Source organism: Netta rufina (assembly GCF_964035555.1).
Source record: "Netta rufina genome assembly, chromosome: 8".
Lineage (NCBI taxonomy): Eukaryota > Metazoa > Chordata > Aves > Anseriformes > Anatidae > Netta > Netta rufina.
Genome location: NC_140131.1, coordinates 9766871 through 9794664, shown reverse-complemented (window position 1 = coordinate 9794664; position 27794 = coordinate 9766871). Strand labels below are relative to the sequence as shown.

Here is a 27794-nt window from a genome sequence, read left to right as displayed (position 1 = left end):
TTAATCTAGGTCTGTGTTACAACCGTGTATCCATCTCAAGTGTAATGTCTCTGCAAGTGTTTTCTCTCCTGGGCCTTATGCTGTGCAGCCAGATGGAACAAGTTTGTTTATTGCTTGCTGTGCTCTTTATGTGAAATGTGAAAAGTTTCCGTGCCTGTTGTTTCCTAATCCTGCTGGGTTCTGCTCAGCCCAGAACGCCATTACAGCAGGGTCAGGACTCTGCCAGACGGGACATTTTCGCCCTGAGGGGAGCGCAGTCCCTGCTGTGCTTTCCCTGAGGTACTTTTATTCCTGAGGTAATTTCACTCGCAAGATGTCCGCCCCGCGGCCCGGCGGGGAGTCCTGGCGCAGCGCCCGGGACTACAATTCCCAGCACGCCCCGCGGCAGCCGGAACCCCGTTACCTTCGCTCCTCCCCGCCTCGCTCCGCACTACACTTCCCAGCGGGCAGCGCGGCGCAGCGGCGGCAGCCGCCTCTCGGAACTACATTTCCCAGCGAGCCCCGCGCGCTGGCGCCCTGAGTGCCGGGCGGAGGGTGGACGCGCGGCATGCTGGGAGCTGTAGTCCGGCGGCTGCGTGCGCGCGCCGCGAGGCGGGCCGGGGCGTGTCCTGGGGGGTATATAGGCGGCCGGAGGGGTAGGGGTCTGCACTCTGCCGCCGCCGCCCCTGTCTCCAGCAGCTTCTATGCAATCCTCGGCCGTCGCTGCCGCCCCCCGCGTCGAGCCAGCGTCGGCCTCCCCGACTAGGTAGGGCCGGCCCCGGGCCCGCTGCGCGCGTGCGGTGCGCCGGGGGGAGGGGGGGGCCGGCGGGGGCGAGGGGGGCCGCTTCCCGTGCGCCTCACCGGGCAACGGGGAGGCTGGGGGCGGCGGGCGGGCTTCCTTGAGGCGAGGGGGGGGTGAGCGTGTGGCTTGGGGGGTGCTGGCTGGGCTCGGTACCCCTTCACCTCCCCCTGTGTGTCCCCCCCCCCCCTCCCCGCGGGCGGTGGTACGTGCCGCCCCGCTCCGCCGCGGCCAGCTGGGCCCGCTCGGCTCGCGCCGAGGCACCACGTGACCCGCGCGCGGCCGCGGCCATCTTTGTTGGGGGCAGCCGACGCCGTCGAGCCTGCCCGGAGAGGGTCGGGGAAGGGGGGGGTGTGGGGGGAGCGGTCACGTGGCGCGGGGCCGGCAGCCCGTGAGGAGCCGCCGGCGGGGTTTGGCGCCAAGGGCGGGGGCGGGGCGGCGGCGAGGCGGGAAGGGGCCATTGTCTGTGAGGGGCCGGGCACGGGCCCTGCTCTGGCGTCAATAAACAAATAAACAGCGCTCAGAGCCTGGTTTAGCGCAAATAAATGAGTGAACAGCCCCCAGACTTCGGTTTAACGCAAATAAACAACTCTCGGTCTTTGATTTAGCACAAATAAACGAGTAAACAGCCCTCAGCCTTTGACTTAACACACGTAAATATGTAAACAACCCTCAGTCTTGGACTTCATGCATATAAATGAGTAAATAACACTCAGTCTTTGACTTAATGCATATAAATACATCAGTAAATAACCCTCAATCTTCGACTTAACGCATGCAAATAACCCTCAGTCTCTGACCTAACACACATAAATAAATAACCCTCACTCTCTTACCTAAATAAATAGCACACACAAACAAATAACCCTCACTTTCTGACTTAACACGTAAATAAATCAATAACTAACCCCCACACCTTGTCACTCTCCCCAAAACGCTGAGGGCCGGCGGTGGTGGCTGGCCACCGCTATGGCCCCCAGCCTCACACCTCAGCCCCGCTGTGGCGACGCTGACGCCCCACTCCTCCTGTCCCTTGCAGGATGGAAGAGGAACTGGCCGCCCCCTCCACCTCCGCCGACAAAGCAGACGGGTGAGTGGGGCCAAGGATGCTGCTGGCACCTTGAGGAGGGAGGTGGCGGGTGTGTGGCTGTCCTTGTCCTGCTGCCCTGTGGGCATCTCCTCATGTCCCACCCTGAGGTACAGGTGGGTACGTGCCCTCTGCAGCACCCTGCTTGAGGGGTGCTGAGCCAAAACCAAGGTTTGCATCCATCTGTCTCCTCAGGTGCATCGTCAGAAGCTGTAACTTGCACTTATTCTTCTCTTCTTGCAGCTGGCAAAGCCCTGTGCAGCACTGTTACACTGTTGTGCAGCCCCCTGGTATTGAGCCTCCTTTGCCATGCCTCAGTCTGACAGCCACTTCTTCCAGCATTTGTTAGAATTAACCTATTTGTCCTTAACCATCAAAACCAGAAGGTGGTCCAGACTTTAAAATAAACTTACGGTGCTGCCAGTCACGTTAATGTCTGCAGCTCACTTAAATTGAGCTGCCTAGGTCTTGAGAGCTGGGTATGAATCCGACGTGTACTTTTCTCATTACTATGGAAACTAACAATCCTGCATCTGATTTTCTCCTAGTATGGATGTGGATGGAGAATCCAAGAAACTATTGGGTTTAGGACAGAAACACTTGGTAATGGGAAATATTCCAGCTGCTGTTAATGCGTTCCAGGAAGCTGCAAGCTTGCTGTAAGTAGTAAAATGTTTTGTGTGTTTTTGTCAGGCCTGGCTTTCAGGTTGACTACAGTGATGTGGTTCATACAAGATTTAGGTTTTTACATTATGTATGTTGCTATATTTATAACACAACTGAAGAGAGTGCTTAGGTGTAGGACAATACTGTAGTTGCTGTGTAACTGGGACAGCTTTTATAATGATAATAATTGATAATGTGGTTCTCTAGGAAGGAAAAAGGATTTGATATTTTATTTTGCCTTACATAGTTCTGACGTAGTCTGTTAATGTGAAAATAAAGGAGTCGTGTAACTTGCCCATTCTTTGCTAGTCTTGATCAGTCCCCAAGGGTGATACATCTTGGGGGTTTTTAGATTAACTTGCTTTGCTGGATGCTTCTGAGATACAGCTCTAAATAAGTGAGAGGGGCATCCATCTGTTGTTCAAAAATGGAAGATGAGCTTAGGAAACTGATTCTTTGTGTCCAGGAATTTTTAGCTTTAAAGTTCAGTATCAAAACCTTCAAAAACCAGCAGAGGCAAATAATGCTTCATTACTTTTGTAGGGGTAAAAAATATGGTGAGACAGCGGATGAGTGTGCAGAAGCTTTTTTTTATTATGGAAAATCTCTCCTGGAGTTGGCAAGGTATGCTACCAGTTGCTCACGTACGGTGCCTGTCCTTAAATGTACGGTATGCTTCCTTCAGGTGGTTTATAGCTGAACAGTAATGGGTGTGCTTCTTTTCCGAAGAAATAGGAGTGACTGTCTTAAGAGGCTGTAAAACTCAATTTTGAGAGTGAAAAATGGTATCAGAAATAGAGCTTCTGGCAGAAAAACATTTCAAAGTAATATAGGTACTATGTGCTGTGGCTTGTTTGTTATTTAAGCAATGCTTTGTAGTAGCTGCGTTTTTTTAGGAACCATTTGACAAATATCCATACTTCTCTGGAGGGAAATGTTATTTATGATGTTAGTAGGCTTATCTTCTAAGCACCTGTTACTGTCAAGGAAGCATGCAGCGTGTCAGGCATCCAGAGCAGGAGTCTGGCTGGGGTAAAAGCTTTGTCCTCGTATAGGCAGGGTTGTGCTAGAGCCTCATATGCAGAGTTACACTGGGTGGAACGGGCCATGGTGGTGTAGCTTCCACAGTTAAAGAGGCGTACTTACAGGAGCCAAGGGATAACAACCTCTTATTCCCTTTAGAATGGAAAATGGTGTATTGGGAAATGCCTTAGAAGGGGTGCAGGTTGAAGAGGAAGGAGAGAAAGCTGAAGATGATTCCGCCTTACCGGCTGCTGATGGTATGTAAAGCTGTCGGTCGTGCCATGGAGGTACCGAGCTGCATTTTCTTGTCTAAATGGTCCACGTGCTGAGTATTGGCATCCCAGGTAGTCAGAAGCATTCTGTTCAAACTCCTAGCAGACAGAACGGACTTTTGTTCTTCTAATCTTGCTTAAAGATTGAACAAAACCTCCCAAACCTCTACGAGGAACTGATTGCATAAGCGTGTGTGAAGGGTCACCAGATGTCTGTGTCCTGAAGCACTGTGCTCAGGCTTTCTTGAGCTTCACAGTCAACTTGAACTGCTTTGTAACCTTGTGGCAGTACAGTGTCTGTAGCAGGACAGCTCAGTCTGTAAATGAACTCTGAGGATGGTAACTATGTTTTCCTACCCGCAGCTGGAGGTAATGCAGGGATTCTGTGGATCCAGACTCTTAAAGCACTGGCATCTCTTGCTTAGCTGTGACTAAAAATGCTAGCGCGCAAAACTGCACACTGCTTGAGCGGCCGCTTGCAATAATTCAGTCTGGGGAAGGGGAAGGGGTTTGCTTAGTCCGACTTTGTTGGTTGCATCCTAATAGCTTGTGTTGTGAAAAGGAAGTTTTTAGGAGCGTCATTTAACTCGATGACAAACCAACACGCTGGCCGAGGGTCTGAGGGTGGTGGTGTCAGTGCCCGTTAATGTCTGTGTCACTAAACTCGGAGAAATGTTTATGCTTCCTCAATCATGTAGAAGAAGCAAGGGAGGAGTTGAGAGAACAGGTATATAACGCCATGGGGGAAAAAGAAGAGGCCAAGAAGTCTACGGAAGGAGCTCCAGTACTAGCTGAGAAGGAAGTCAAAACGGAGGATGTGGAAATGGAAGATGGAACGGAAGAAAAGCCAAGGGAAGAAGCGACTGACATGGACGTAAAGGTAGAAGAGGCTAAAGAGAAGACAGAGGCTTCTGTGGAAAAAGAATTAACTTCAGAAGAACAAAAGCAGCAGATGGCTGTGGAAAAGACAACTACAAAAGAGGAGGCAGCTGTGGAAGAGAAAGCAGTGGAAAAAGAGCAGAACACAAAGCATGAAGAGGTAGCAGAGGCAATGGAGGAGAAGGACAGAATGACAGAAGTGTCGGACAAGGAGCCAAAGGCAGCTGTGGAAGAGGCTAAGTCTACAGAAGCACCTGTGGAAGAGAAGGGAGAGGCAGGAGAGCAGATGGCAGAAGCAACAGAAAAAGAGGCAGCCGTCAAAAAGGGAGAGGCAATAGAAGGGCAGGCAGAGGCAGCTGTGGAAGAGAAGGCGTTGTCACAAGAAGTGACAGCAGAAGGGCAGGCAGCCGTCACTGTGGAGCAGAAAGAAGCTGCAGAAGGGCAGGCAGAGGCAGCTGAGCAGAAGAAGGTGGAGGAGAAAGAGCCAGCAGAGCCAGCTACAGAAGAGAAACCAGCTGAACCTAAAGAGACAGAGTCCTCAAAGGAACCAGGGCCCGCAGAGGGCAAGGAACCATCTAATGACGTGGAAGAAAAGGCTGAAGTAGCAGCTAAGGTAGAGAAAGAGGAAAAGAAAGATGACCTGATGGAAGAGGGTGAAGGTGCTAAGGTAGAGAAAGAAGAGAAAGATGACCAGATGGAAGAGGGAGAAGGTAACAGTGAGGAGAAAAGTACTTGTGGGTGGCTGACTTGATGGATTTGGCTAACACCGGGTAAAGTGTTCCATTCAGAATTTTCTGTTTGCCTTAGAATAAGGAAAAGGCACTGTAAAGGGGCTCCTGGGGACTTTATATCCAAGTAACTGGTTTTGGTAAAGTTTCAAGGAACAGTGAATAGTCTCGGTTTTCTCTAGACTAACGCTTAACTAACTGCAAAGCAAATCTTGCCTTAAAGCAAACTTACAGCCCTGTGAGATCTGTAAGTGATGGCTGGGCTGGTGGAGAATACTGAATGGATGTTCACTTGCATGCGTCTGGGTTTACTGCACTAACCTCCAAGTAACTTGAAGCACACGTTGCCTCTGGTTATAACCATACTTTACTTTAAAAACAGTGGAGCAGGAAAATAAGAACAGCTGAATGCAAAACAAGATGGTAAATTGACTTTTCAGAGGGTAGGGAAGGGACTTTCCATTAGAGTCTTTCTGGTAGTAATTAAAAGTGACAATTTGGCTGGTGAACCTAAACTTAATTTGCCCTGGGACTTGAAGGCTTATTGCATCTAGTGCAGTCTTCCAGCTACCTAGCTTTTTTTCTGCCATTCTGCTTCCCTGCTGCATTATGGCTGTTATCAGGATTACGTTAAGTTGCCTGGCAGAAACGTGTGCGCTTTGCCAAAGTGGGACGTGCGTGGTCTTACAAGGCCACTGCCTTCTGTGGGCCAAGTTAATCAATAAACTGATCACTGCAGCTTGGCTTGTCAGCAGCTCGGCCTTGCTGAGGAGTGGCGAGTGTTCAGACCGAACAGTTCTGTGTGCTGAGAGGGCTCGTGCTGAATGCTGAGAGGGGAAGCAGTGCCTAGAAAGGTGTCTGGCCACAGTGACTGAAATGCAAACCCATAGAAGAGTGACCCGCTCTTTCTTGTCCTGTGAAAGGACTGAAACGAGGAGTGAGAATTCAGAAATGGTCTCATCTGTACGCAGCTTGGCAGCTATCTTGCTGGAAGCGCTTGTTATCTGTAGCATGAGGTCCAGCAACTGACCAGTGCCTCTGGGGGCTGCTCAGGATCCCACGGCTTCAGTGGGGGTTCACAATTGGTGAGAACTGAGTTCTAGGTGAGTTTCCGTTCTAGTATGAAGTTAAACTTAAAGCAGGGACTAAGGTTGCCTTGAATTACCTTAGCCTACAGCGCTCACAATTCAGCAAGATGGCTGCTGCTGGGAATCTAGTGTCACCCGTGCCCTTCTCATGTCCCACTTCTAACCTCTCCCTGGAAGGATAAAATATTCTGCCTGGCTCCGTGTGAAGGAAGCATCGTAACAGCAAGTGTTCTCATTCGTCTACTTTCCTTCTAGAAACAGAAGAATCTGAGGAAGAAGATAAAGAAAATGACAAAGCTGAAGATGATAAGGAGAATGAATTGACAGTGGAAGACAAGGTGAGGCTGCTGAGCTCTGATATTGGTGCTCTTGAAGGAGTGATGTCTGTCTAAATGTCCCTTTAAGTTTGTAAAAGCTCACTTGTGTTTCATTTAGTCCTGTGCAGGAAATCACTTCTGTTTAGAAACCAGCATTGCTGAAGGAAAGGGCATCGTTAGGCATAGTCTGTATTGTAGGATCTTGTTCACTTTTTTTTTCTGTGAACTTGTGCTTATTTAGCTAACACTGAAACAAATTCTTGCAGTCTATAGACCGGTGATGCAGCCTGGTAAGTGCAGGGGTGGGCTTCAGCAGGGAGGGCTGCTTTAGTTTGTTACTGAAGCTACTTACTCAAAACAGTTCTGTGTTGGTTTGTTCTGCTGTTGTCTCACTGTACGCATCGAGTGCACCCAGTCCAGTAAGTCATGATTAAGATGGGGAATTCAGTGGGAAGTGTTGTGCTGCTTGAATCTGAGGAGTTAGCTTGATGGAGCATTTCGTGTTGAAGAAGTCTGAGCCCTATTTGAATGTTGTGAAGAATGAAAGACAGTTGTCTTAAATAGAATATCTCTGCCTCAGACTACTCTAATGGAGCTCAAAAACATTTGAGAAAAAAAAAAAAAGGAACATCAACTCCTATAGTGATTAGCTTATCTTAATAGCAACTTAAACCTCAGTCTTATTCTTAGGATAATATTGGTGCTTGGTGCCCTGTTATTTCTGGGGAAGCAGGGGGGAAGGGCCATATCAACTAACAACGTAAACGTGTGTTTCTAGTCTTTACAGGAAAGTGAGGAGGAAGAAATTGGAAATCTTGAGCTAGCCTGGGACATGCTGGAGTTAGCGAAAGTCATCTACAAGAGGTAAAAACTGAATCTGCAATTTGGTTGTCTGTGAGAGTGGGAGGGAGCTGGGAGGTGGTGTAGGTATAATGCTAGGTATTTAGGTGTTCTCATGGAAATGGCTTTTTTCCTTGATTTAGAAAAGAAACAAAAGAAGCTCAGCTCCACGCGGCTCAGGCTCATCTAAAGCTAGGAGAAGTCAGCATTGAATCTGGTAAGCAGTGCTAATTCTTACCTATCAAGTGCTGGGTTTCATTTTGTCACTTCCTATTTCGTACTTCAGAATGAGTAGAGGTGACTGCAGTCTGATAAGATGAAGAGGCACATATTTTTTCTAATTATAATAGTACAGCCTCACGAGAAGCCTTTTTAATCAATGGATGAACAAGTGAGTTCCTTAAACAGGTATTCCGTGCTATTCCAGAAGAGCAGGAGGAAGAGTTGAGTAAGAGCTGGTGTTAGAGCAGAGCACGAGGCTGTTTCATAGGCAGGGTTTGGTTACCTTCAGAAATTGGGAAAGACTCTTTCCTTATGGAAGTACTCAGTCCCTGAGCTCAGAGGGAAGTGTCAGGTGCCAAACCACTTCTGGAACATAAAGATTTCAAATAAAAAAGGTTGATGATATTAGACTTTGTAAAATGGTGTGGTGCAACTGGGAAAGACCCTGATGCACCAGGAAAACAGGTAGCAAGCTGCAGGTTTCTGCCTTCTAACATGTCTGTCTGCTCTTCACTTGAAAACATGTTTGTTTTGTATTTGATCTTGTTAAATCAAAGTAGGGGTGTCATCACTGGAAATAATGTGACAGGATTCTGGACAAGGCTTACAAAGTGAGGGTTGTGTTTCGTGCCACTAGAGCACTCCGTGGGGTGCTGAACTGGAAGGTGGCAGGGGACCACTCACCTCCAGCTCAGCTGCAGTTCTGCCTGGTTATATTCAACTGATAGGTAAAACAGCAGGATAATTGTGGCAGGTTTTAGCTCGGCTTTCTAGTTTATTGTGGTATTGTAAACAGACAAAGCACCTCAAGGAAATGGACTCGGTCTTTTTCTGAGGTGAAGGCAGTGTTGGGCTGTGAGCACTGTCACCTGCTCATAGGAGAGCAGCCTGTCGCTGAGCTCAGCTTACATTCCCTGCTACTTCTCTTCTTGGACTTCATGAAGTGGAATAAAATACGTAGTAACTGAATAAGGGTGTGGATGGTGCTTAGATAAATGCGTCTTGTTTGTAAAGACCGTATGGCTTGCTCCTATAGAAAACTATGTGCAGGCTATAGAGGAGTTCCAGGCCTGTCTGGCCCTGCAGCAGAAATACCTGGAGGCTCACGACCGCCTGCTTGCCGAAAGCCACTACCAGCTGGCCCTGGCCTACCACTACAACAGCCAGTTCGACGAGGCAGTGCTGCAGTTTGGCAAATCCGTAGAAGTCATCGACAAGAGAATGGGTGAGTGGATGTCCGAAATTGCCTAACCAAACAGAGAGCTTTCCCAAATCAGAACTGACTTTGTTAATTGCCCTGCCAGCAGTTACGTCTGCTTATTACCTTGTCATGCAAACGTTTGGTAACAGCCCAGACTAACATCTGAACAGCCAAACAGCACCTGCTGGTGGGCACTTGCCTCTGGGAACTGATAACCAAACAGGGACTTGGTGTGGACGGGTTTTTGCCCTAATAACTGTCATTCTAGCAATGCTTACTGAACGAATAAAGAAGTCAGAAAGTGGGTCCCCTGAAGATGAGAAGGAGATTGAAGAATTAAAAGGACTTCTCCCTGAAATCAAAGAAAAGATAGAGGATTCGAAGGAGTCTCAAAAGAGTGCAAGAGTAGCTGAGCTGGCACTGAAAGCGACTCTGGTGAGTACATCCTGCTGTTGCCTTTCAAGCAAACATCCTTCCAGTGAGATTTGAAGTAAACCAGTGATGGGAAAAGTTCAGATCAAGAAGGGAATTTAAGACAGATGACGTCTGAAAAGATTAATAGTAAATACGCTGAAATGAATTGCTCCAAACTAAACTGGACTTTGGTAGGCTTTTCGAGTAATTAAATACCTAAAGGCTAGAAATGATAGCTAAGTCAAATGTGAGACTTAAATGAGTGTTACATCGCTACGTGAACCTTTCTTCTATCCTGTATGTAAGTGTAGAAGCAGAATGTAAAGTTAAGACATGAAGTTGGGTTTTCTGCAACTTATTAAACTAGTGCATTGGCCTTGTGGGAGGAGATGGCAGAACATGCTGCTTAGCTGTTATCTTTTGCTTCTCTTAAGGTTGGAACTACGTCTGGCTTTGCACAAAGTGAAGACAGCGGTTCGGTTTCCACAGTAAGTTGAGCAAAGATGGATGCCGAGAATTCGTGACTGCTCTAAAGATTGCTGTTTGCTGTTAGTGATGTGTCATTGTTTTGTACTAGATTCCAGTTAGAAAAGCAGCAGATGGAGCATCTCAGTGTGTTACAGACATCTCTCACCTGGTCAGGAAAAAGGTGAGTTCAGAAACGACGAGTTGAACAAACAGGTGGTTAAAGTACCCCTGGCTTAACCTCTAGTTTCATTTCTTAGCTTAAGGCTTTTTTTCAACTTAGTTCTACAACACCTGGAAAAAGAAAAACACTCTAAAAGTAATAAGAGATGGTGTGTGGAACTCCTTTCCACTGGGAGCTAATCAGTCTGGGAACCATCCAGCCTCCAGGAGAATAGTTGGTGATGGTTCAGCTCTCTGCCTGAGCCACACTGGTTTAACCAGAGCTGAATTGTGTGGCTTGTGGAGGAGTTCTCTGAGCAGATGCCCTGCTCTGCTGAGAGCCTGCAAGAAGAGCAGGGCAGTGTGTAGATCTTGAAAATTAAAGGCAATTAACCAGGCTGAATTGGATTCCCTTCTTTCCAAGTGGAAATGGAGAATTGGACTTGCAAAATACCAAAGCCAGTCCAATTGTATAGCTGTGCTAAATTGCCTCTTAATGAGAAAATAAGATATTTTAAAAGAACCTAGTGCTCAATGTATAGTTCTTGTTTCTTTCCCCCCCCCCCAGAACAATTTCTGCTATTGCTAAAATTGTCCCACATGGGATATTGTTCTTTATATCGTATATGTGGCACAGCCTTGTCAGTTATGTTAGCCTGTGTGAGTTCAGGTTTGTCTGGAGTGATTTTTACAATCACAGCTGTAACGTGTTCCCCTGCCAGATTCTAACTAAGGATAATTCTGCATTAAAAATACTGGCACTTGAATTATATCCTCCTGGTTATACTTTGTGATTGAGACCTTTGTGCTAAAGCTTCAGAGCTTCAGTTAAATCCTAATACTTAAGTATTTTTCTTGAATCTGGCAAGTGGAGGTTGAGTAGATAATGTGCAATGACATCTGGATGCTCACTTTCTAAAAACACATTTGTCCATAGTGAAGACTAAACAATTTTGTCCTCAGAGGAAACCAGAGGAGGAGACTCACCAGGGAGACAATGAAGCTAAGAAATCTAAACCAGAACCGGCTGTCAATGGTGGTGGTGCTGCTGCTGCCCCCAGTGGAAAGGAGGTTCCAGAAAAAATGGAAGAGGAGGTGGGCAGTAGAGTCAGGACATGGTGCCTTGTGGTTGTTTTTTTTTGTTTGTTTGTTTTTTTTGTTTCCCGTTCTGTTAAGGAGTGGTTTTGTGCCTGGCTGGTTTTATTGCCTGCTGGGCTTCATGGGGCTTCCTGCACGAGGGGGAGTGTTCCAAGCTGCCAGGCTGCACGTTGTGCTGTGGTGTCTGACACCAAGTGAGCTGGGCAGATAACGGGCTGTGCAGCTGATGGGAGGGATAGGAATGTGTGTGCTGGGGCTCTGGGGCTTGTCGGGCTGAACAGCACAGGGCCTGTTTGTGCAGCAGAGCGCTCCAGGGTTTTAATATTTCTCACCTGGGCTACAATTGTTAATGGCTGTTGTAGTTCTGGGCTCTGAAGACCAGCAAAGCATGCCTAGTTTTGTTTTCAAACCACAAAAACAGTGAATGCTGCATGCATTGATGCTGTAATGCAGTGTTTTGTTCTGTTTCTTAAATCCAATACTTCTCTTTTCTTTCAGGCAGAGAAGAGGCCACAAGCAGAATCAGGGGCTACAGTTGAAAGCACAGTATGATAATTCTTTAACCTCGGACACTCCTCTCCTTACAAGGAAAATGGTTTTGTATATAGTGTATTTTTTCACTTTTTGGCAACTTTTGTATGACTTCAATAAAGATTGTAAGCAAATGGTCCTTGTCCTGCCCTTCCCCTTAAAAGCTCCCCCCTCTGCTCCTCACTGCCCTGGGGGTGGCAGATCTCCCCCCAGCCCCTGCTGGGCTCACAGCTCCTGGGCAAAGCCTGGCCCGCTGCTGCGGCACCTCCCCTGGCCCTGGGGGTGTTGGGGAGGTGCGATAAGAGCTTGTCTGGCCCCTGCAGCCAGTGCTCAACCTGCACCTGTGCCCTTCTGCTCTGCCACAACCTCTCTGTTCACAGGGAGCAGGGGTCAAGCACGTGGTGGTGCTTCCCCTGCCCTGAAGCCTTTCCCAGGGCTGTTTGTGCTGGAGGTTGTGTTCCCCACATCCCTTCTGGCTTGCTGTGGGCAAACTGCTGCATTTGGTCACGTTCATCCTGGCTGGGATCAGAGCAGAGCCGTGGCCACAACTCAGACCCAAAATTTTGCAGTGCTTTAGTGCTGGGCATGAATTTCTGCATCCTCAGGGCTGGGGCAGGGGCCCTGCTCTGCCCACCTGTGCTTGGAGGGCTGGGTGGTGAAGGGGGCACAGCACAGCCTGCACCTGGCTCAGGGACGGGTACATTTGTCAAAAAAGGCTGAGAAGTGATGAGCAGCAAGGGAAGCCATTTATTAAACGCCCAGCACGGGGCCTCCAGCACGCGGGAGGAAATCTTGCTGTGGTTTTTGCTGCTTCCTGGCTTGAGCCATGAGGACCGCCTGTGAAGCTTCTCCTAAAAGTGGCTGGGGATGCATCTGAAGGGGTGAGCAGCAGGGAAAGGGAGTGGGGGGAGGAAAAGTTGTGCTCCTCTTTCCCTCCTGCTATCCCCCAGGCTGGCCAGGACAAATCACCCTTGTGTGGGGGCACTGACAACGCATCCCAACGCATCCCACCCCTTCCCTGCTGCTGAAATTCCCAGCACCTGGGTCCCAGGATGGCCCCACACACATCCCCCAAACACTGCCCTTCCACAGCCTGCAGCTGTGACAGCTTTTGCCATCCCTTTATCACTGCTGTTTAATAATGCCCCCATTTCCTGCCCCAGCCCGTCCCCATCTCACCTCAGGGGCAGTTCGTGCTCTGCTGGTGGCTCCTGAGCAGGAGGGGGGTCCTCCAGGGCTGCGATGGGGAGGATGGGGGCGGCAGGCGGGCGGCTGGGGGCTGAGGGGCTGCTGGGCCCCAGGGCTGGTCCCGGAGCCTCCTAGGGAAGGAAAAATCTGGCATTAATGGGACTGGGAAGAGGGGCTGTGGTCACAGAGCAAATGATGCCCACAGTCCAGCACCTGGGGGGGAAATACATCCTGCTGCAGCCAAGGGAACAAATCCTGAATCAGTTCCCTGGGAAATCCCCCGCTGAGGTGAGGGGCTCCCCTGCACCCAGGGACGCCACTCTTACCATGAGAAACCCCGGCAGAGCCCGGGCTGGTGGGAGGACGGGGGGGATCGCCCGCGGCCCCGTCCCCTCCGCCTGGCGTCTCAGCATCCCCACCTCCGCCTGCAGCCGGGCCAGGCCCTCCGCCTGCTGCTGGGCCGCCAGCGAGCCTGGGGACAGCTGCTCGTCACCATGGGCCTGGGGTGCTCACCTGGCTGCCAGCCCACAGGCAGTGGGGTGCTGTGGGGAGGCAGTCGGGGGGTTCCCCATCGCCCAGCCACCTACTGGCATCAGCTCGCCTCGCCTGCCGGACCTTCAGCACCCGGAGCTCGTCCTCCAGCCGCTGGTTCTCCAGCTCCACGGCCAGCAGCACCGCGTCGAGGTCCTGAGTGCCTGAGGCCCTGGGGCGCTCTGCTGGCAGGGCCGGGGGCGCCTCAGTGGGGACAGAAGGGGGTCACAACCCCAGGCTGGGATCTGCACCGGGGCTGCCTCTTACCTGTCTTCTTTGTGACCCTTTTCTCCAGCGCCATGGCCTCCACCTGGAGGTCGAGCAGCTGGGCCAGGATGGCAGCGTCGTGGCCACCGCTGCGCAGGTAGGACAGCGTCAGGGCCCTGCAACGGCACCGCTGTCAGACGGGGTGGGGGCTCCACCGGGCGCCCACCCACCCTCGGCTCTCACCTGGCCTCAGCAGCGAGCGGCCCCGTGGGCGGCGGGAGGACGGGCCTGGGATGGAAATGGGGCAACTGGGAGCAACTGGGAGCCTTTTTGGGGAGCAGTCTGGGTGCTTGCCCTGGAGGGAAGCTGAGCCCTGCTCGCCCCAGCTGGGACTCACCCTCCGTACAGGTGCCCGGCCTCACCCCACGGTGCCTCTGGGGCTTGCCTGGGCTTCGGCCGCAGCTGCTCCTCCGCCAGCAGCGCCAGGCGCCGGCACAGCCCTGCGGGGGGGCAGGACGGGTCAGCCCAGGAACCACAGCCCCATCGCCCCAAAACCTCCACCAGTGCCTACCTGCTCGCTGCTGCTCCAGCTGCTGCGTCCTGGCCCGGATTTCAGCCATGTGGTGTTTGTGGGCTTCCAGCAGCTCCGGTGCCCGTGGGTGACCCTGTGGCAGGGCTGGCTGCTGGCTGGGCTCTCCCTGAGGCACAGGGGGAGGCGGTGGGCACGAGGCAGGAGCCCCACAGGGCTGGGGACAAAGCTGGGGACAAAGCCTGCACCCCATGTGGGTGAGCTCACCTCCTTCGTCAGCCTGCTGGCAGGGGGTTGCTGGGGGCTGCGGACACGGGGCTCGGTGGCCCAGAGCAGGGCCCTCTCGCGGGGTGTGAGGATGTCCCCCAGGGGTGCCCCACGGGCTCGCCCCGGCCCCCGTGGTCCCAATATAGCCGGAGGGAGCCCAGAAACCAGGAGGAGGTGGCGCTGCTCGGCACGGTCTCCATGCTGGGGCATCCCAACCTCAGGGAGGTAAACAAGAAGACAAAAAAAAAAAAAAACAAAAAAAAGCTTAATACCATAACTTTTCTGTTTTTGCCAAACTAAGCGCTGAGGGGTGCAGCGTGCCCCATCTCAGACTGGGATGTATCCAGCTGACACCAGCAGGAGGACCCCATTTCCTCACCCACCCCTGACCCAACCTCACAGTACCGAGGGGTCCTGCAGCCTCCGGGCCCTGCCCGGGTCCCCCCTGGAGCCGCCATCCATCGGTGTCCCCAGGCAGAGCCGCTCCTGGTGCGCCCGCAGCAGCAGCCAGGAGCTGAACGCCATGCGGCAGCTGGGGCAGGTGAAGGCTCCTGCGCCAGGCATTGGGCTCCCTGCAGGAAAAACACCCAAATCCCACCCCTGTGAGCCCAGCTCGGGGCTGGGGCCCTTCTCTGAGTGTGAGGGAGCACCAACCTGCTCGGGACGAGGCAGCTGTGGCCGTGTTTGGTTGCCAAGGTGGGAAGGGAGGTGCCGAGGTGCTGGGCAGGCCCTGCCCAGGCTGGCAGCAAGGGCAGTGGCGTGGGGCCGGCCCCACCAACAGCCCCCAGAGCCTAAAAGCACAGCGAGAACATCAGCTAGAAATGTTCCCCTGAGTACTGATGCAGAGAGATGGCTAAACACCAGAATTTCATTGCACATCTTTCAATCCACAGGAGTGGATTGAAAAACAAGACCCATGGTGAAATCCTGCCCCTGCTGAAGGCAGACCGTCTCCCCCTCAGCTCGGTGAGCCCAGGATTTCTTATTTGCTGTGCAACTCCATCCAGCCAACTTGCAAACAGTGGACAACCATGCAAATACTTCCCGATCCAAAATGCTCATGTACAAGCTGAACTTAAAACAGACAGTGAAATAGCTTAGGCCACAACTGAGTTGTTTGTAAAATCCTTTTTAATCTAATAGAAATGTTTTCATGAATTTTTAAAAAAGATTTCAATGAAAACAGCTTTGGATTCAGACATACCCTTGCCATGTTGTGAACAGAAACAGCAGCATTGCACTAGGAACAGGAAGTGACACCGACCAGTCGAGCTTCACTATTTTGTATGAAGCGGAAAAAAAAGCAAACTGCTTTAGTGGAAGATAATTCAGATTATTTTCATTTCTTTTCTTAAAAAAGACAAAACCAAACATGGGCTATCATCTCACCATTGTCTTCCCTCTCCCCTTTTAAAGGAAGAATTTAGCTTCTGCAGTCTGAGCACTACAGCAATGTTTGCCAAGTGGAAAAAATACAGCGGGAGAAGCAGCTATTTAACCCCAGTGCTATCAGAACCCCAAAGTTGCAAGTCCCTTTAGAGGAAAGCTTTTCTTACATAAGAAAGACAATTAGAATTGGCAAACTGATGCAAAATATTTATTCCAAGTTAGTTATTTTTGATGCAGTAGTTTTTCCCCCTCATACAGACTCAATGTGATAGTCACTTTTTTAAATCTGTAAATAATGTTATCAAAATAATCTTAATCTTTGAAATCTCACAAAAAATTTATATTTTACAATCCACCCTGAATATCAAGGCTGCAAGAAGAAGAACACAAACAATTCCTATATCCAAATATTTTACAGCTGTACCCAAAAAAGAAAACCACAAACGCCTGGTTAAGTGATGAAGCTCCCCGAGCCGCCAAAAAAAAATAAAATAAAAAATTCATGTTATTAGCATTAATTTAACATAATTAGAACTTCAATAGCCATTTTGTCATTGACAATGATTGTTTTAGCACATTGTTACCGCACGACATTATGTAATGCAGGCGGCACTGTTAGAAGCTTGTTGTTGCAAAGATCAGTCAGTCACTGGTATCCTGCTTACAAGACTGAACTTGTGCACTGCCCCACAAGGGATTTTTGTCAAAATTTGCTAGCTGCACAAACTTCTATAAGCATTAGGGCAAAACCAAAAGAAAAAGCTAAAGAAGCCAATTTCTCTCTTCTTTGGGATACAATTATTTCCCTTGTGCATGAAGTATCAACAACAGAAGAAAAAACTGAACAGACTGGAGACAGAATAAACTCTGTTTAGTTTATACAACCCCAAACACGTGTTGAACTATGAACTGAGTTTATTGGGTTGATTTTATTTATTTCAATTTTCTTGTGCCCAGTCTCAGGCATCGTCATCTGAAGTTTCACTGCTACTAGTTTCTGTGTCTGAGTCCTCAATCTTTGTCTTAAAAGTGCTTCTCCAGTGGAACAACAGGCTGGAGCCGCGGCCCTGAAGAAATCCGTTCTTCCCAAATCCGTTTCTTCTTCGCTGTAGAAATGAAAGCAAGTTTTAAAACAAGCACGAGTATGGAGAGTAACTGTCCCTAACCCTCTGTGGACATCAGTTATATGTTTAACCGTATATACACATGCTCTGTATGGATAATGTAGAGTCATCAGTTGGACTACAGTTTCATTAGTTGTCTTCTATACTACAGGAGATGTGTAAGAAGGGAAAGGGTGAAGAACAGTCACAAGTAGTAGGAGTTTGAAACATACCTGCTCTGATTTAATTTGGAACTCTTTGAGCTCATCCTCCGTGAGGGGAAGATAATTCTCATCATTTTCAGGATATTCCTGCCATCCCATCTCTTTCAATAACCTGATTTGTGGAAAAAGGGCACAGGAATTAAAGCAAAGGAACAAAGGTAAAGGAGAGAACAGTCTGTCCATGAAGCACAAGGTTCTGTGTTACATTACTTCAAATTCACCAGGGAATCTTCTGTATCACAGACCACTTCGACAATGCTTAGTGTTTACCCAACATTTTTCATACTCAATGTCTTTTACAAATATTTAATCACCAGCAGTCCTGTACAATGGGTAAATAACTAGTCTGGCAGAAGGAAAATAAAGCAGAAATTTGAAATTCTACCCAAGGACACTGAAGGAAGATGTGACGCAACCAATCCAGCACCTTAGCTCAGGATCTTCTAAAAGTTACTATCCACTTGTACCAGATACTCGCGCGCTGCTTAATCACAAGATACAAGCTGAGATACTAAGCAAATACTTTAACTCTCTCCCACGCTTACAGCATTTAAAGCAGCACAGAGTATTCTAAGTACAGACAGTAAAAGAAGTGTGAGTGTGTATCTTCATACTCCAGATCATGACACTTATGGCATCCACTTACAAATTAACCAGGATCACGCTAGGTTTGCACTGCCCCACCATGCAGGCAGGTAAATATCTAGGCAGCGTTAACACACAAGGATGTGGCACTAGAGGAGTACAGGAACCTAATTACACACCATGGCCAAGTCTTGGCTCAGCTGTCAGCGTCTTGTTTTACTTTCAGTAAGACTCCACCCAGCCCAGCACTAGTAACAAAGCCCACACCTCTAGTCCAGCTTTGTGCACTTCCCAGAATTTTCTTTGGAATAAATTTCCTCCTCACACAGTCCAAGGACTCACCCTCCTTTACTCCGGACACCTTGTTTTTCCATTTCCTTACCTGTGTTCTGCTTCCAGTGAGTGAGAGAGGTTTTCCCCCTCTTCTGGCAAGGGAAGAGAAAGGCCATTTTGATGGCAATTCTCTTCCCAATTTTCCTTTGGTTCTGGTGTGCTGTTGCTCTCCATCTAAAGAAAAAAAAGAAGCAAAGTGTACAGACCACGCTGACAGCACAGTTTGAAGTTCAAGCTTCTGCTCTTGGGGGTAAATCAAAGCCTTTTCACCTCTAGTCAGTGCTTTCAACACAGCCTGGGCTGACAGTGGTTTAAAAGCAATTTCTACCTATCTGTGATGAGACAACACGACATGTCACTTTGGTAGACTGCACTTTGATGTAAAGGGAGTAAGTGTTGGCATTACAAAGCTGTAATCAGCAGCTTCAGAAAGAGAATACAAAAAGCAAGAATACTCTTCTCTTAGAGATGTCCTTTACATACACATTAAGCCACAGACTTCCACATTCAGAGTCCTGGTCAAAGCCTGAGGCTTCAGCCACTATCCTGCACTTTTTACAAGCACTGAATTCAGCTTTCCTGTGAATGCAGTTTGACAAGGAAGTTTGAAAGTAAGGTAAGACTTTAAAATATGGAATTGTTCAACCCCTGAGAGAATCCTTTCAAGACTCTAGATTAACTTCGCTGTCACCTTGCCTTCCACCTCATTTATTACTTTTGCATTTCAGCATGTCACATATCTCCTTTCATCTCAGCGCTCTGCACTACCTCTGCTAGCATGTGTGTCAGCCCGATGGAAGTCAGTCATTTCCTAAACCACAGCGTGAATTACACACGCTGCTTTTTTCAGTACCCAACTCTTTCAATATATCATGATCATGTTATGTATGAGGAGAGAAGGGGGAGGATGGATGGACAACACGGGACAGGGGGTGCAGTGATCTTACATCATCCAGCTTGTCGCATTCTCTGTTCTCTGTTATCTCCCCATTCCTATCATCTTTCAGTGCCTTCAGGAATTCGCTCTTTTTATCAGTGGTGCGGCGCATCAGTTTTGTCAAGCGCGAAGAGCAGATCTCGATGGGAGGGGTGGTGCTGGAAGGACTCTAGACAAAGAAGGTAAAATACAGAGACTTTAAACAGTCCTGCTATGAAGATGAGGCCCTCTTCAGGGTCTGTTCCTTCAAATGCCCATCAGCTCCCAGACTAGCTCTTAAACCCTTAAGAAATCTAATTTCAAATGCTCATCGAAATACTGAATGGTGTTGTGTACCCACTTCTTACCAGCTCATGCTCCCATCTATCACTACCAACTCTAATTTTTTCTTCCTCTAGGTGTCAATTCATGTGGCCATGAATACATTTATTTTGTTCCTTGGCAACGTAACTCTCTCAAGTAATGCTGGAGGCTACAACAGAATACGGAGGCAGAAAACTTTATGCAGGACTCAGCCCACAAAATTAAAAAATTAGGGAGATTAGACTCAGTTCACATTTGTGTCTTAAGCCAACCTGGCTGCCTCTACCCTGAAATTAAGCTTTGGGGTGGTAATATCTTTTCAGGGAGTGGTACATCTTTAACCAACTGGATGTGAAACAGGTAGTCACAGTCTTTGTATCCTCTCCTGGTGAGCATGCTGCCAATTCTTGCCTACAAACACTCACAACCCAGATAACTCTGTGCCTAGCCAGTCACAGACAGCCCTTGACCCTGTGGTAAATCTGCTCAGCTGGATTCCTGAACCCAAAGTAATCTCCCATGCTCTTCGACAGCGCTTTGCTTTCTTAATTTCCATCTTTGAACCAGGCATAAGGTACAACAGTTTGCACATAAGCAGTGCCTCAGCCATGACAGTAAAATTAAAAAATTAAAACACTGCTAACCAAGATGAGTTTCAATGTAATGTTTCATCATTTTGAGTGGACATGGGAAAGAAATCTCAAAACATGCTGCATGAAAGTTCCCAATATCTTTACCTTCTCATCATACACAGACCTTGTATCTGGCTACTCTAAGATGAGGAATTTAGCCACTTATTTAAATACCTGCCTGACCCAGAACCTTGCATTCAAAACCATTCTTTTTCTTTACTTGCTTTGGTTATCTTTTTCTCAATACAAAAGCAGAGGTCAATTTCCTAAAGCACGCAGCTTCCCCTCCTGCCTTTTTTAATTAAAAAAAAGAAAAAACAGAACTAGGGTGGGAGAGTTGCAAATTCAGGCTCTTCAAAATAAACCTCCTTTACGAAGTGTTTTTATCATACCACATAGTGCTCTAAGCAAAGATTAAGGGAACTGAAATATTTAGCAAAGCAAAACCAGGCAGCAACTGCTGTTTATGTTTCTCACGCCTGATGCGCATGAAACACTCGCGTGCAATAATGCCTGTGAGGTGTGTGCTGAAAGTAATGCCTTAGGGTAAACACTTCTCAGCTAGCTTTTTCAGATTTTGCCTCACTCAACACCATCATGCACAAATTAGCAATTGTACAAGGCATAAGTGACTTCATACTACGATAAAAAGCTGGCGTAGTACTTAAAAATTAAAGCTTTAAACATGGTAATTAGTTTGACTGTAAGCAACATAAAGTAACCATCAACAAAGGAGACTTAGAACTGGATGTCTTCTGGTAATTTGGAATACTCTAAAACCACTTGAACTTTTTGATAGAAGTAGCCTTTTTACCAGCACTGTACAGAACTGCCATGGTCCTGTGCTTCCATACTGCATATCCCCAAAAGATTCAAAGAAAAAAAGTGTATTCTAAGTATCCAAAGTTATTCAATGACATTTTTCTACTAAGTTTTGTGGAATTTCAAGCTCCAGAACAGCATTTTGCATACAAGCTAAAAAATGAACCACAGAAATGCTGGCCAAAACACGTCAAGTCCCACTTACTGCTAAAGTGTTAAGAAATTTACATTCAGAAAATCTCTCCACACTTCATACCAAAAGTGGAGGTAAGGCAGCTTTAACCTCAGCAGATTACCTCCTACCAGTGTTAAAAACAGACACCTAAATGAAGGCATGTAGACATGTTGGATCCCTTCAAAGCTCACTGTTTATATGCTGTTGTTCTCCTACAGGAAGTTAAGGCAGATCCTTCTCATCCGCCTTCTTTTCCCATATGGGAATCAGTTTACCTTCTGCTTCACATCTGTTCTTGGTATCTGCACTCCAATAGCACACCAAGTCTATTCATGTTTAGCTCTGCAACACCCGTCAAATTACTTTTTATTTATTTATTTATTTTAAATCTGAGAGGAATCCTAATACATTTGGACAAACACCAATGGCTCTGTCTTTACATCCAGGTAAACCGTTTTTCTTTTAGCGTATCAGAGATGTCACAGGATGTACTAAGAACACACAAGCAAGTCATTATTCAAGGGTACAAAGCTAGGTAGCACATGCAGAAAGGACCTTACATTTAAGCTATAGTAGGTGACAGTGATAAAGTTCCCATCATATCCCCCAAACCAATCCCTTACCTCTTTGGGAGATGTAAGGACTGAGCCACTTGCCAGTACCGCTGGTTTGGTTACAGACACTGGACTGGTAAAGGCAGAGTCACGGCCGGAGGAAAGCGAGCCTGGTTTATGTTCATTTCTGTTGGCTTTCCATGGACTTGGCTATATTGAAAAGAACACAAAATATATAATAAATGGTAAAGCACTAGAGTGGGTTGCTTGCGAGCAGTAACACAAATACTGCATTGACTGAAGTTGTCTGTTGTATGGATTTTTTTCCTCCCTCTGCAAGAACTTTCTCAATAATTTTACTCCTAAATCCATTAGTTTTTCCCTGTCATCTTCTCTTTTGCCCAAGCCACACACAATTCTGCTTCACAGGCACCTCCCTCTAATAAAACACTGCAAGAGCACAAGGAGAAAATTGAGTTTTGCTCTTCATCAGTTGGAATCACCACTGAGTGATGCAATGCATCTTGGAGCTACACACACAGATGGGAAGTAAAAGATCCCAATTAAATTCACATTTTATATGGGAACACCGTGTGCCACAAAGAAAGGGTTTGCATCATCTGTCAGGAACTCCTCCCATGCAAGGAAGAAACACATCAAGAAATGTTTTCGTCCACACTGAGAATACCAATTATTTACTTCCTAGGGCTCTGAAAGTGTCCATCATTGTACTGATTGAGGGGAAAAAAGAAGAGCAGGCAGTTCATCCTTCTGGTAGGTGCACAAGCACCTACCGTCTTGGTCCGGATACTCTCTGCAGTATCCCTTCAGATACAGTGGTGATTTGTTGAAAAGCAAAGCCTTCAAGATAACTTGTTACTTGGTATATTATTTGCAGACCTCTCGCCAAGGAAGGACAAACACTCAAGTGACAGTCTTTACTACAATGATTCTAACAAGAGATTTGTATCAAGTAGCATGAGAAATACACCTGTCAGAGCATTAGGGCATACTGATTCTTTTGAACCGATAGAGTTCAGAAGTCAAATCCAAGTCATAGCAAATTAACTAATGCACAGTGGGTTTAAGTTAAATCTGAGAGTAAGTAGATTTCGTATTCTGTGAACAATGAAAGCAGAAGTCATTATTTCAGTATGTTCTCTCACATTAACAGGCTTCTACTCCAACTTAATATTGCCTGGTAGTACAATTAGAATGGAGAATTACTTTGACAAGGTCTTTTCCTCTGCATATTCACATAGTTGCACTTGTTCAGGCACCTAACTCTTGGCTGCTAATTGTTATTCTCCCACTGTCCACAAAGTGGCAGCTTAGACAAATTTAACGGCAGACTACTGTTACTTTCTTAGAGAGACCACTAGATTGAAGCACAACAATTACAGATGAGAATCAAAAGGAATCGTTGCAGATTATGCCTTTCATGCATTGTTCAACTTCGAGGAATTATCCTTATCTAAAGAAAGAAACAATACACTTGTTTCACTACCACTACGTTCTCTTCCTTTGGTACAGCTAACAAAAACATATTTCATTCAGTTTGCCTGTGGCAGCTTTCCAATACTGCTGACATGGCCAAAGGGAGTGTTTTGACTCCCCTATCACTTTATGCACTACAGTTTCTACACAACTTTCTGGAGTCTTCAGAATAATGCATCCTACCATCCCTGCTTCATGCTTGCACCATTCAAAAAGGCATCATTCATGCACATAGTTTTTCTAAGGGCGTGCTGATCTCCCACCTTTAGCTCTACTAATGGTCACCATTCATTAACAAAAGAGCTGCTGATGAGAGACAATTCTTAATTATTGCAGTCCTCACCAATAAAGCACACCATGCTACCCCTGTAATCACAGCACCGTGTCAATACAAACCTACTTACAAATGACTAAATGCACATTTATATCATGACTTAACATGACTGTGATCTCTTGGGAGCTCCCACATATTGCCAGCCAATATCTTCTCCGCTGGCCCTATAGCTTTTCATGTGTTATCAGTGCTGTCACACCTGGATGAATCCAGATGTAATCCAGGCCTAGTAACTGGTTCAGTACAGAATATCGTTCACTGAAAGGCAGCATAGGCTACCACTACATATTGCCATAATTCTGGTTTATATATAGATACATAATCTAGAATGCAAGTGAAAATTATGTAAAACAAGCTAAAAAACATCCAAAACAAACAACCCTGTATTTTGACATAAACCCAACTTCCACACCACAGTCACAAGGCTGTCTCAAAAAGCCTGATCATAGTTTTCAAGTTATCTATAAAAACTGGAAGATTTATTTCAACCGTGAGCACAGATATCCCAAGTTATTCTATCTGTGACTATCTTTGTACACAACGACAGCAGCTAAGACAGAAAAGCTGTATGCACTCCTTTTCACTACAATACGATTTGCTTTGAAGCAGAGAGAGACAGTCTGATGGCTTGGACAAATTGTATCTTTGTCTTTTTGTTTCAAAGAGGACTCAAAACATCCAGGCTAAAAATAGGTAAGACTGTATTACACATACCAGCCCAGCTGTACAAACACAAATAAAAGCCACATTAGGCTCACAGCACTACAGCTCTATCTTATTTAGCTATTCTAAACAAGTACATACCTAAACTGAAATACTTAATGGTTGATTCAGTGAACAGAAAACTCTTACTAGTAACTCTTTATAATAGGCCAATTTATCCCATACCATCAAGAAAGGGACCAGTTTTCAAAGTAAACTTTTATATTAGCTTATTGGATAATCTTTTTCATTATTAATTTTTTTCCTGAAGTTGGCAAAATTTGGTCTGAATTAAGAAAAACTTACAAAAGGGAAAGAAGCTCTAAAACTTGCTTTCTCATAGAAAATGTTCTGTTAAACTCTCTCACTTTGCTTTTATCTTTGAAGTGTGTAAAACTATTCTGCTCTTATCACAGAAGTCTCTGTTGGAATGCAGCAGCCAGCATTAGCAATTAACAAGTTTTGGAGAGACTGTTCTTTAAAAAGGTGTGCAAATACTCTTGAATATTTGCATACCTTTTTAAAGAACAGTCTCGCTAATAATTTTAACTTCTAAAATACCTGGATTATCAACACTCTTGCAGTGAAAGAAAGCACAGAATCCACTACTTTTCCAGGTTGTCTTTAATGCTCATAAACTGCAGAATGCTACAATCTAATCTGATCTTAACTTCAATTGTGTTGTAAACACACAGTATTGTAACCCAATAAATATTTTTAAGATAGTCATGTGAGCAATTTAAGCACATCTCAGTATGCATTCTTATCCTCTAGCATTGCTTATTTTTGTCCAATTAAGCTATGGATTTGTCTAATATATCAGAACACCACACACTAAACCAGACACCACTATGGCCAGAACTGAGATTAGTTCTCCACATGGACAAAACCAAATGATACTTTTAAACAGGGAAAAACATCTGTAGTAATAAACAGGTCTCTATTAAAAAGGCAACTACCCTAGAAACCACCATATTCCAACTGTTATTTCTTGGATGGTTGATTCTGATATGAAGGGAGAGGTTTTTCTCTCCTTCACTAACTTGGTTGGAAACCCCCATACCTTGGAAGGAGGAGCTGCAGGTTTAGGAACCAGATTTTTGTAGACACTTGGGACAATGGTGGTGGCTTTGTTGCCATTTGCCAGGTGAGAAACAGGTGATGTAAATGCAGCTGAGAAGGCAGCAGCAGGATCCTCTTTTGAAACCTTTTTGATGACCAGCATCTTGGTAGGTTGCTTGGCACTAGGGGGGTTTTCTGTAAAAACAAAACAGGAAATATTCTGAAATACAAATGTTCTGTTCCATAACAGGTTCAGTGCACTGCTCCAGCTTCTCCCCTCTGAACCTTAGAAACGACATGTCTAATTCTGAGATTGCTATCAGCTGTTCTTTTGTTTCAGCTTTGAGCAGAAAGATAAGGATGTCAAAGTCCATTTTTTTTTTCCCTCTGTTTAACCACAACAACTCCCTTGACTCTGAAGGGAAAAACCTACGGTGACATCAGCTAACAGCCTTCCCACCATACTGCAGAAATCAGGACAGATCAGAGCAGTTCTTTGAGCAACCATGGATCAGTTGTTAATTCACTAACAGAGAAATATTTTGCATAATTTATACCTTAGAAGATGCAGTGCTTTTGCAAAGAATCACAATTAATATTTCTCACCAACACATTTTCAGGAGCAGAGTAATTTAAGTATTAGCATAAACACCTAGAAAATCCACAAATGCTAGTTGTTATTTTTTGAGCAGAACAGTAAGTACCTGACAAACTTGTTCTAGGACCAGATTGCATTCCTTTTACAAGTATTTTTTTGTTTGTTTCTTTCTGGTATTTTTATTATTTACAGTGCTTAACCCCACGGATCTAATTACATTCTAATTAGAGATTAACAAACCTATATTTAGTTGAAGGAAAATGACTTATCAGTTCCATTTTTTTTTTTTTTTTTTAAAGGCATAGATTCCCACATTGTAACACGATCAAAAAGCAAACCAGTTCTGAGTTTAAAGGAAATATAAACCACCGAATAACAACAATTTTGTTGTTTTTCTAACGTGAAGATCTCAACTCAGGAACTGATGTCTAGTTCACTCAAGTCTGCTCTGCCCTTCAAGCAATGCCTGCATGAAATTGTAACTGCAGTACGACACGAAGCAGAGAACTGACATCGCTGCCACAAGCATTTTTTTTTTTTATGACAAGTACAGGTTTCAAGCAGACAAAAAGGCCAAGAGATTAGTTACAATTGTGGGAGGAAAACAACAAAGGAGAGAAAGCTGCAAACTGTCTGCTTAAGGTTTTAAGATCTTCTCTGAGCAAAAAGCTAGCACTTAAAAATTATTTACAGTTAATAATAGTTTCTATGTAGGTATTTACAGTTAATAATAGTTGCAACTCGCTGCTTCAGCATGAGCATTCCATACAGCAATGTACACCTTTACCTACCCCATACTCCAGACGGTGTCCCTAAAGGTTTGTTCTGGCTGTTGTGTCTTCCAGCTTCTGGATTCAAAGATGGCTGGAAAAAACAAAAAAATAGAAACAAAGAAAAAATGCAATTGAGTATATTCATTATATCACACTAATACGGAATCTTTTTTGTTATATGTAACATGCTTCTAGGAAACCACAGTATAGGTAGATTTCTCTGAACATCACCTAAACTAGAACAAGAGAGTGCTCTGTCACAAGACATCTGAAAATCTCAAGTTCTTATTCTCCTTGGCTTCTGTTTAATTTCCAACAGAACTATCAGAAAGTTTACAATAGGCCCTTCAGTCTTCTACTATGCAATAAACAGATTCCACAATCTTACACACCCATAAAAGATTTAGGTATTTGATCGGCAGCTCAAGAAATAGAACAGAATCCACATCATCAGTATATGGAATGTCTAGTCTCATTTCTCAAGTATTTTTATACAATAAGTCTGTATTAACAGTTCAACCAACAAAAGAACTACACTAGGCTCCTAACATAAAGGAGTAATGAAAAAAACAGGCCACATCTCTATGGATAAAAAGCTAAATGTAAGCTATGCTAAGTTTGAGTCCATTTTTCAGGGCAATACTGCACACAGGCTCAGTGTTCTCTGCAGACTTACCTTTGATTCAGTACCAGAACTCAGAGGAACAACTAAGTACACATCCCAAGCTCAAAGCAGATACAGAAAATCCAACCATTCAAAGAAAAGTGATCCTGATTAGCTATTCCTCTTCCCCCATCCCAAATAACTTCAGTTCAAAATAAAGCCATCTTTTTCCTCTTTTTAATGAATTCTTCATATGTTAGTTACTATGACTACCACATAAATCTCTAATAATGAGCTTCTGAAATAGTAGGCATTCCTGTTCTATAAGAGTTAGGAAAAAAATGTTACACCATAGCATAAATTACTGCCTCAGACCCTAGAAATTCCTCTGTTTCAGTGCTTCATTTTTCAGTTACAGGTCAGTTTGATAGCAGTGGTGCTCATGTTACAGGAGAACTTAGAACAACAGACTGTTTTGCAGACCTTTCAGGAAAAGTGTTCCCATTTTATTGGCCATGCAGCCCTAACAGCTACATACTTAACCACAGAAAACAGTTTTTCCACTATGGAAAAGAGAATACAAGAGTTATTTAGCAAAGGTTGCTACCAGGCAGTATGCGCATAGTATTATCACCTTTAAAAAAAGGTGTGGCAATGGGGGAAGTCATTAGAGA

General features: G+C 45.8%; 2 protein-coding genes across 3 annotated transcripts in view; one reads left to right on the top strand and one right to left on the bottom strand.

Annotated features, from left to right (window-relative positions):
* The first annotated feature begins 607 nt into the window (after positions 1 to 607).
* Positions 608 to 11905, top strand: NASP (nuclear autoantigenic sperm protein). The gene is made up of 15 exons (XM_084291256.1): positions 608 to 745; positions 1818 to 1868; positions 2414 to 2524; positions 3075 to 3155; positions 3714 to 3811; positions 4525 to 5415; positions 6777 to 6859; positions 7617 to 7702; positions 7822 to 7895; positions 8937 to 9125; positions 9370 to 9536; positions 9950 to 10003; positions 10093 to 10164; positions 11106 to 11237; positions 11739 to 11905. The coding sequence occupies exons 1-15, from the start codon at positions 684 to 686 to the stop codon at positions 11790 to 11792; spliced, it is 2205 nt and encodes a 734-aa protein (XP_084147382.1). The 5' UTR covers positions 608 to 683; the 3' UTR covers positions 11793 to 11905.
* Positions 11906 to 16074: 4169 nt separating this feature from the next.
* Positions 16075 to 27794, bottom strand: part of GPBP1L1 (GC-rich promoter binding protein 1 like 1) — a 31967-nt gene continuing 20247 nt past the window's right edge. For both annotated transcript variants that reach the window (XM_084290793.1, XM_084290794.1), the window contains exons 6-12: positions 26535 to 26607; positions 25147 to 25340; positions 21620 to 21760; positions 19075 to 19233; positions 18177 to 18301; positions 17219 to 17321; positions 16075 to 16988 (exon numbers count right to left, since the gene is read on the bottom strand). In XM_084290793.1, coding sequence (XP_084146919.1) covers positions 16842 to 16988; positions 17219 to 17321; positions 18177 to 18301; positions 19075 to 19233; positions 21620 to 21760; positions 25147 to 25340; positions 26535 to 26607 — 942 coding nt within the window. In that variant the 3' untranslated portion in view covers positions 16075 to 16841. The remainder of the gene's footprint in view (positions 16989 to 17218; positions 17322 to 18176; positions 18302 to 19074; positions 19234 to 21619; positions 21761 to 25146; positions 25341 to 26534; positions 26608 to 27794) is intronic.